This window comes from Alligator sinensis, unplaced genomic scaffold (assembly GCF_000455745.1).
Source record: "Alligator sinensis unplaced genomic scaffold, ASM45574v1 scaffold360_3, whole genome shotgun sequence".
NCBI lineage: Eukaryota > Metazoa > Chordata > Crocodylia > Alligatoridae > Alligator > Alligator sinensis.
In genome coordinates, this window is record NW_005841977.1 from 3,175,500 (window position 1) to 3,185,392 (window position 9,893).

Here is a 9,893-nt window from a genome sequence, read left to right on the forward strand (position 1 = left end):
CCCCCAATCCCTTTGGTCTCTGCCTCTTCCCTCCTGCTTACTGTCAGATGTTGCTCAGGCTGTATTCCCCCCTGGAGCACAGCACCTGGAAGTGTAGCCCTTGCCGCCCTTACCAAGCCATGCAGTAGTAGCGGCACTACTGTAGGGGACAGAGTTTCCATGTGCTCTGTGCCCGAGAAGGAATCCAATCCAAGCTGGATTGGAACTGTGCCCAACAGGAAGAGGGATGAGAGGGCAGGGCAGGCGGGGAAGGGAGAGGAAGTAGCTGCAGGGGACAAGTGGCTGCTGCAGCTCTAACTGGCACCAATCTGGGCTCAGGGCCAGTCAGAGCTGCAGCAGCCCCGCTCTCCACTTTGTTCATCTTAGATTCGTGAAGGGCTTTCCTCCCTCCCCCCCTCCATGCTGATTGTGGGGCGGGGGAAAAAAACGTTGTCTTAGACTCATGTAAATATGGTATTTTGGTGTTTCTAACACATTTGTTCTCCAGTATCCTAAATACCTGCTAGAAGGACCAAGTTTCAGATTAGGATTTCTAGAAAAAAAAAATATCCCAATTTGATGAGTTTCTCTGCTGTGATAAATTTCAGGTCAAGAATGAAAAACAACTGCGAACAAGCTACTACTGAAATAAGTTTACATAAAGATCACTTAAATCTATAGATATCATTTCTAGGACATGAGAGAACCCTTGTCAATTATAATTTGCTTTTCTGCCTACTTTACAGTTCTTACACACAAAATGCAAAGTCTGTTCTTGTGCCCCAAAGGACAAAGACCAAAATTTACCTAAATCAAGTACCAGTGGTAATGATTCTTATTAGTCTTTTGCTGTATCAACTTATATGCGAGAGGGGAAAATTAGCTGACAACTGAAAAAAAAAAAGTTGTATTAATAAGTTCTTCCCATCCATAATTGCCTAATGCCTCATTAGTAGCAAGATACATAAGTCTACGAGGTGATACAAAGTTAATAAGGGCATTTTTAGTTGATCTTCTTTTGTTAGAAAGGGCCCAACTCCTGTTTCCGACTTACTCATCTGGATTTTTGCCGGTGTTAGCATATGGGTTCTCCCTCATCGCTCTCGTTTTAGGATCGTAGTAGGCAGAGTTTGGATCCAGATTCCTCAAGTACTTAAAAAAAACAACAACCCCCCAAACAATTAGAAAATGTGCAGAATTCCAAAAGTATTAAAAGCATCTAGGGAGAAGATAAAGTAAAGCACTAGATACTACATATCTACAGCTGCTAGTAACTCCAGTCTTTAAAAAAAAGGGATAACCAAGATCATAGCTTTCCCCTCTTACACCCCCAAATTAAGGAAGAGCCTGGCAGAGCTAGGATGGCATACACATTGTGACTGGCTTCTGTGCTGCAGAAGATGTGCCAAAAATCTATTTTTTAAAAGCTGGATTGATTTATAGCCTTTTCTGTTTGTTCATGGTATAAAAACATCCTGAAACAACGGAATTCCTTCTATTCTTTCCTCAGAAATGGAATTTTCTTGCTTCATGCTTGAGCTCTAACATCAACTCTAGTCATTTGCTCCTGCTTACTTTTGCAATATCTTCCCGGATACGTAAGTTTCGGACTGTAATACGCCTTTTGGAGTCAAAGTTCTGTCCGGGCATGTCAATATCATCTGCGTATTTATCTTCATCCTCATCTTCACTGTTATGATCTCGTTCCTGAAAAGTGAAAGCAGAAATCAACCGAGTAAAAGATGGGTATTAAATCTAGAAATTAGTATTAACAAAGGACTTGATGTTCTACAAATGATTTTATGAAAAAAATATTCTCTCTAGTTAAAAATTAGCATTGCAATTTTTTTGGTTGTTTGTAATCCATTCTGAAGTTACTTTCCAAGATTCAGAAGTGATTATGTTAGAGGATTTCCATGTCCTGTTATAAGATCAAGAGTTAAACACAACTGTGATAATATTTAAAAGAAGTTATGTTAGATGTGCTAGCTAAAATAGCATTAGGATTTTCTTTCACAAGTCAAGTTATTCTTGTGCCTGGCAACTTCAGTATTACAATAAGATTTTAAAAGAAGGAGTACTCTGTGCATATAAGCTGCAAGGGAAGCAAGTCCTGCCTACGTAAATCCTCAGGTGGCATGGATCCAACCACTTTCTAGACCAGGGATAGGCAATGTTTTTTGGCTGGAGTGCCAAAAAACACGTGACCCCCACCCAAAGTCCCTGCCCCACAGCCTGGGCTCTGTGGCTGCCAGCAGCTACCCCGGCTCTGGGTAGCTGGAGCCTGGGCTGCTCCCAGCAGGGCTCAGAGCATCCCAGCTGCCTCCTGGGAGCAGCCTGGGATCCCAGTTACAAACAGTTACATCAGGCTCAGCACCTCCGTGCTAGGAGAGGGGGAGAGACCAGGGCTGCACTCCCTCAGGCCCCACCCCCACCGCCCGCTCCAAGGTGCGCCTGCACGTGCCAGTGCAGAGCTGAAGCTGGAACCCAGCACAGCTGTTTAGAGCCTTCTGGCTGCAGCTGGCCCCGGCTCTGGGGAGCTGCTGCCAGCCAGGATCCTGGGCTGCTTCCAGCAGGCAGCTGGGATGCTGCAAGCCCTGCTGGGAGCAGCCTGGGTTCCGCTGATGGCAGCAGCTACCTGGAGCTGGGGCTGGCCATGGCGTGCCAAGCAAAATTGCCTCGCGTGCCACGGGTTGCCGACCCCTGTTCTAGACCCTCCTACTCCAGCTAATGGTCTGTTTCTCCCTGTGGTGCAATACATTTAGTAAGTGTCTTACTGTCTGTGAATTTGGTTCCTCTTCTCCCCACTGGTGTCTTGGGGAATTCTGCAGCAAACAAAGAACACATCACCAGAGAATACACAATACTGGGGAGGGGGAAGAAGGCAGAGGGAATTGTTGGAAAAAGCAATCAAGGAAGGCTTTATGCATAAGAAAGACTTGTTGGAGGTAAAGTGCAATAACCATGGAACAAAATCCATTACAGACCACTATGACAACGTCCTTTAAGTTTACAAGCCTTCCACAGCATAGAAAAAAATCTTGAAGTATTTAATTTTTTTCCCAGTCAAATCTACAAAAATCTTGAACTGGTGGACAATTGCATGAAGGCTTTTAGGCCATGGAATACCACTATAATTTTAAAATAAACTCTATTACTTTCAACTTAGACTAACCTCTCACCAGAACTCCACTCATGTTATTTATTTATATGTTCTGAAATTGATGACAACTTAACAGGAATTAGCAGCAGCTTAGTCTTTTTCATTCAAGCACCAGACCTTGTGCTTTAACTAGGAGAAAGCTGGCTGAAGTATTTTAAAGGAACCAATGGACTTCAAAGTTGAGAATTTCTGGAACAGTGAAGTGGGAAGATCCATGGCTACCGGAGGAATCAGGATTCCTAGAAGAGGCCTAACCTGTCTCACTCCAAATGTCCTCCCAGCATCATTAATATGCTTCCTTCTACCACTTCCCCTATACCAGAAATCAACATGGGATGACCTCTGGAGATCTTGCACTGGGATAAACAAGAGACCATGTTTACTCTGCCATTTAGCAACAAAAATCATGGTACCATTTCTAGAACAAGAGGATAAAATTGCTTCAATTCTGTGTGTTTGTTGTGGCGGAGAAGAAACATGCTATATCCTAAAATCTAAACCTCACTTAGTGATTTTTTTTTTTTTTTTTAACATGGGAAGTTACAGTTACCCTGCTTACAGTTTGAATATTAAATGCATTTAAAGACATATCAATGCCTTAATTCTAATGCAAGGGGCTAATGAAAAGTAAGAACAAGAAAAGCCAAAGCCAAGACCTGTAAGAAAAAGGACATCCTAATAAGATGAAATAAACATTGGCACTAACAACTGAACTAGATGCAAAAAGTGGGTTCCAAAGACAGAATATAGTTCATTCATGTGTATGCTAAGCATGGGCTAATCAATTCATGAGCAGATTTTACAGGAAAAAAGTAAAATACTTATTCATCCTCTAGATATTTTGTATTTTATTCTCTGAATAAAGTTAACTAAACATAGAGATGTCTCTCTAATCCACAGCTATGTTCTGCTTGCCCTGACAAGAGTATAGGTTGTCAGGACTGAAGTAGGGTAATTTTGCCTGTAATATGAAGGTAAGGCCATTTTAAACTTGATATGAACTATTTTAAAATACTTCACAATACAAATATAAGTGCATTTTTCTTTTAGCATAGTTATATCACTCAAAAAGCTGAAATATAGGACAATGCAAGATGCCTACTGCAAAAATATGCACAATGTGGAAAAAAATTACTATCAGTAAGCAAGAATCTCTGTTCTGACCCAGCAGTAGCACTTGGGAATGGGGTTATCAGCAGTGCATGCTGAAAAACTGCACAGCCGAGGTTTCAAGCCACATAAAGAAATATTTGTTAAAACAATCTTCATTATTTGTTTGAGCTAACAGCATCTGATAGCCAAGATGGCTTGTTTCACTGAGAGGAGAAAGAAGCATCATTCTCTTCAAGGACAATACTTCAGGCTTTTGTTTACTTACCACCTGTTCTAGTTTCCCTGATGCCAACTCTTCCTGCAGCTTCTGGGCTTTCAGCGTCCGTTTGGCCTAAATACGATAGTATGGCAATACTTTGAGTACTTTTTAATGATCATCTTTCGCAAAGCATTCAAAGCACGTCCGGGCATCTTTACAATTTTAAATGCATGACTTATTATGAACATTTTCTTTTTTTGCTAACAACTAGCAATTGGCAGCAAATAATCTTCTGTTTTGATAGTTATTAAGCAATCAGTGCCCCAGTTTGGCTCCAGCCAGTTTATCCAAATCCTCACTGTTGGCTACCCCCTTCCCCCTCCCTCCCCACATTTGCTTAGCCACTGAGGAAGGGAAATGGGATAATCCTCAACTGTTGGCTCCTAGATAACAAGTCTCCTTGGACAACCTGGATACATTTTAGGAACAAATGTAGCTACAATGAAAACCCACAAAAGGTATAAGTTCAAACATTAGTTCTGAGCAATTGCTTTCTGAGGTGAAAAGAGGACCAAAACAATGTGCCTACTGATGTGATGACATTCAAGTCTAGACCAGGGGTTCTCAATCTTTATAGATTCAAGGCACCCCTCAAAAATGTCAGCTCTTAGTTTTCACTTGAACTTTTACTACAGAAAAAAGAGTAATTCTTTTGTTGCAAAGAACTCAAAGACTCAACAGGTCAGAGTGCTTTAAACTCTGCAGATTCCTATTTAAAATCTCTGGGTTCATCTTGCAAATCATGTTTGCACACGTAAGAGAGCCAACACTGGCACTGGTAAAGATTTGACAGAGACTCACTAGTGAGTGAATCAATGTTCCCTAATGTGCATAAAGCAAATTTAAACCATTTTTGAAAGAAAGCAATATATATAGATTTTGAGAATGGTGAGTAAAGTGAAACAAAGGTGGCTGCGTCTAAAAAGAAGTATTCATAAGCAGCTGCTAATTGTGCCCAGAAAATTAATTCCAAAACGGAGCATGTCAACACAAGATGTTTTAACTGTAGAGCTGACTAATTAGCTCTGCAGTAAATGTCTTAGCATCTATAGGTACATCTCTATTATGCACTGGAAACTAAAACTCTGCAGCAGGGTTTACTGTATTCGTTTTTACAAGTACTACCCTGCTGTGAAGTTTTTTCATGAGCATCAGTGCACGTGTAGACACTGACTGGTACATGAGGATGCTTCAGTGTGGGGCCTGCCTACCAGCTAGCCCCATGCTGAAGCCCTCTTTCCCCACCAAGTCCTACCACAGCAAACTGAGCCTGGTCGGAGAAGCCAGGGCTACTCCAGCTAGGCTCTATGAGCTGTGCGTGAATAAACTCCAGAACTGACTGCCCTGGAGTTAAATGCTCTTGGGCATAAGTTTAAATGGTACACCTGGGAGCAAAAAATGTGCACTACTTGCACGTACAGAACTGGATTTTTAATTGTGCAAGTAGCAGCTTGATTTAATGACATTACAGAGTAGATGATTAACAAAATAATTAGGAAGTAGAGTGAACAGGACATGAGACTAAGATGGGTAGACTAAGTAGCTTCTCCACTAAAAGGCCTTTAAATGAGACTACCAAATCTATTTCATGCTTCTGTATGGCACATGCATATACACAGTTAAGAAAGGCCACCTATTCAAAAACAGTAATTACAAGACTAAGTAGCTTCTCCACTAAAATAAAACTTCTGTCACCCACAGTCCATCTCCATTTTAACTACTTTCAAAATGATACTCAGAAGTACTTGTAAACAACTCTGATCTGAGGCTCATTTACAGAGTGAACTAGAATACAATTCCCCGTTTCGAGTTTTTACTTCAGCAGGAGAAATTTGTGGAACCACCAGATGTACACATATTCTACATCATGCAGTAGTGCTACAGAGTTCAGAAGGTCTAGTCAAAAGGGCTGTTTGGGGCTTAAAAACAACCACCCCGTCCAAATAAAATTTCTGCATACCAAGTCAACTTTAGAATATTCTTCTACAATCTTCATATGCTCTTCTGGGTTATAACCATTCCAACGATCTCTCTTCCCATCATAATCAAACATCAGTTGAGGCTGTATATGTTCATCTGGAGCAATGTTCATGCTTGTGTATTTTGCTCCTACTTTCCTGGGTCTCTGAAGGGAAATAAGCAACACCTTTGCACACTGATGGTTTTGTAAGATGAAAGTTTAGTAAATTAGATTGTGTCTGTAATTTCCTGTAATCCTTTCACTACTACCTCAGTATTATAGCATACTGACAATGGAGGGCTAAAGAAAGAGGAAAAAAAACTAAAAAAAGGGAAATGGGATTGTAGTCTACAAAACTGGGAAGGAGACTCAGATGCAAGGTACTTTTTACTTAAAGACCACCCCCCCAAAAAAACCCCAAAACAAAACAAAAACAAAACAAAAAAAACCAACACAGATTCATAGTTGTAGGGTTGGAAGGGACCTAAGTAGATCTTCAAGTCCGACCCCATGCCCTGGGCAGGAGAGCATACTGGGATCATATGACCCCAGCTAGGTAACAATCAAGCCTCCTCTTAAAGTCTTAGCATCTGCACATACTCCAACAAATAAGATTTCAAGCTGATGTCACATTAATGGATATTAATGAGTAGCTTTAAAATATTATTATTGATTTTAATAGAACCAGAGCTAAAAAAAAGCAATACAGCAGAACATGAACTAAAATTAAAACAGTTACCAAAAAGAACTAAACAAATGACATAGAGGTGGCAGATGAAAGTGGTTTGAGTAAAGTGATCATTTTCTTATCTGTAACTGTTTTCACACATAAGGCTTGAGCTACAAATGTCCTCAGATATACCACACATTGAAATGTCTGTTAGTCTTTTAATGGTCTTCAAACAGCATGTTGAAGAGCTGAATTTCACAAATTTGAGTGAAAGCATGTTTAATTTTAGTTAAAACTTAAGTTTTAGTTTGACAAATCTAAATCGATACTCTTTCAGTAGATATTTTCCATCATAACAGAACTGAGAGGAATGCTTTCCAGAAAAATTCAGACACCAAGTTACCTCTAGGCAGTCTTTCTTGTTGTGTGTCATTGCACCACAGTTCTCACAGGCCCCTTTGCGATATCTTGTTGCTAAAGCATTCTAAACATGAAAAAGTAAACATTATGTGAATGTAAGTAGCATGATGCCAGTACTTAGCTTTGCCTAATCAGGAAAACAAGCCTAATTAAGTAAATGAAGCACAAGTACATACACCTGTATATACAAGATGAGCTTCTTAAAGCTAAAGCATTTACAGCAATTTCCAAATACCACAAACTGTTTTGTAGAAGAAGTTTTCCTCCTTCTTCCCTACTTAATCATGAATGTAGAGAAACCATAAAGAAAGATGCAGTAGAACAAGGGTTCCCAGACTGTGGTATGTGTACCCCTGGAGGTACGCAAGACACATCTGGGAGGTATACAGAAGACATTATGTAGTGGTGGATTTAATTTTCATTATAATAATAATTAATATTTAAGGGCTTAAAATATAAAATGTATACTGCCAGGGGTATGTAGGCAGCTGGTAAATCTAGAAGGGGGTATGTAATAAGAAAATATTTAGGAACCTCTGCACTAGAAGCGACAGACAAAATTCCATTGAATCCAATGATGTCAGAGTAAGTTCCCAAAATTTTCTTCAGAATACAAACTGAATCCACGTTATTTTGTAGTTATTTAAAGTAATTAACAATAAAAAAGCTAATGGTTTCATTTAAGTTCCTAGAAGGAAGACAGCTAGACCACCAAAAACTTACATCCTTGACAGGTTTTTGTAGCGAGACAGAGGATCAAATGGCAATAAATGCTAAGCTATACTGACTGTCTAGAGCAGGCTTGTCCAACATGCGGCCCACCAAGCCATTTTATTTGGTCCAAGGCGGCAGCGGCCATGCCGCTGTGGAGTGCAGAGCCGCAGTAGCAGAGCCATGGTGAGGCAGGCAGGGCCGGCCCACAGCTGGCAGCGAGGGGAGGGGAGCCGACTGCCCCGCGTGGGAAGCTAAGCAGCGGCCGCTGACACTGCCAGCCCACGCTTGCCTCCTCACCTGCCCACTTCAAGCCAGCTCCACTGCCCTGTCATACAGCAAGGCGGTGCCTGCTCCCCCGGCCAGTCTCCCCCCGGGTGCTGTGGCTCTCCGGGCCCGGCTGCCCGTGCGCGAGGCCCCGAGGGGGGTCGCTTCTCATGTGCTGCTGGGGACGGGAGGAGCCTGGCCGGGTCCGCACCGGCCAGAAGCGGCGGCAGAGCCGTGTGCTGCCCGGGACCGGACAAGCCTGCACTGGTCAGTCCCGAGCGGCACACGGCTCCGCCGCCACTTCTGCTGGCCGGTGCGGACCTGGCCAGCCCCCTCCTGTCCCCAGCAGCACATGGGAAGCCGGCTTCAGCTGCATGCTGCTTTTCCTGGCTGCTGCTGACCCAGTTCTGCCCAGGCGGGTTCTGCAGCACCATGTCAACCCAGGCATGGCACCGGCAGGCTGGGGGCGGCCCCAAGGAACACCCACCCTGCCTCTCCAGCACCAGGTCAACCCAGTTGTAGCCAAGCAGCTCCTGCAGCACCAGGTCAACCCCTGCAACTTCACTGGTGTCAAAGGTCACGTGACATCACTTCCTGATATGATACCACTTCCTGTGATGTCTTTGAATACGGCTTGCCGGCCCACCGGGTGATAAAAAGTTCATGATCCGGACACACATTCAAAAAGGTTGGACACCCCTGGTCTAGAGAGAGACCCGGAGGTTGAGCTGAAACCTAGCTGGTGCAATAGTTAGTGAAGCAAACTTTACCCAATACTAAAGTTACCCGAAGAGTGACTGGCTACGGTGAAACATGGCTTAAAAGAAACCACCACCATTCTGTCAAGAACACGTTCTGCCCTTGGTCATAGGCGTTCCACAAGCCTCACCTTTGCTACACACCAGAAAGGTTTTTACTTACCTCTTGAACCCCTCGTTTATACCAGTCTCCAGATGTGCTAAACTGCTTCTGCTTCTCTGGCTGAGGTCTCTGGTGCTTTAGCGTAGGTCTTTTTGAAGGATCTATGTACCATGGCACTGAGGAGATGTACTGAGGAATATGAGGATTGATATCTCTGAGAAAGATTTTAAAAGAAAATGTTTAGACATACAAATAATATAAACATGAATAGGAATCTTTTTTTAAAAGAGCATTTTTTGTATTTAGTATAAATATTTTTGTAACAGGTGGTGTAGATATCGGTCTTCTCAATACACTAAACTGGTTTATACTTACCAAATTAAACAGACCATAATTCTCTTTACTTCGATCCATTTACTTGGGCTGAAATCCAGCCTCCAACCGAGTAACTTGACTTGGTATTATGAACAACATAGGATCTTAGGGAAAG

General features: G+C 42.3%; 1 protein-coding gene across 2 annotated transcripts in view; it reads right to left on the bottom strand.

Moving 5' to 3' along the window:
- SLU7 (SLU7 homolog, splicing factor) overlaps positions 1-9,893 on the bottom strand; it is an 18,121-nt gene that overhangs the window by 6,806 nt on the left and 1,422 nt on the right. The window contains exons 3-9 of one of the 2 annotated variants that reach the window (XM_006021081.3): positions 9,464-9,617; positions 7,548-7,628; positions 6,475-6,639; positions 4,521-4,586; positions 2,757-2,804; positions 1,555-1,686; positions 1,034-1,131 (exon numbers count right to left, since the gene is read on the bottom strand). In XM_006021081.3, coding sequence (XP_006021143.1) covers positions 1,034-1,131; positions 1,555-1,686; positions 2,757-2,804; positions 4,521-4,586; positions 6,475-6,639; positions 7,548-7,628; positions 9,464-9,617 — 744 coding nt within the window. The remainder of the gene's footprint in view (positions 1-1,033; positions 1,132-1,554; positions 1,687-2,756; positions 2,805-4,520; positions 4,587-6,474; positions 6,640-7,547; positions 7,629-9,463; positions 9,618-9,893) is intronic. The other variant, XM_025200896.1, reaches the window with a different exon arrangement.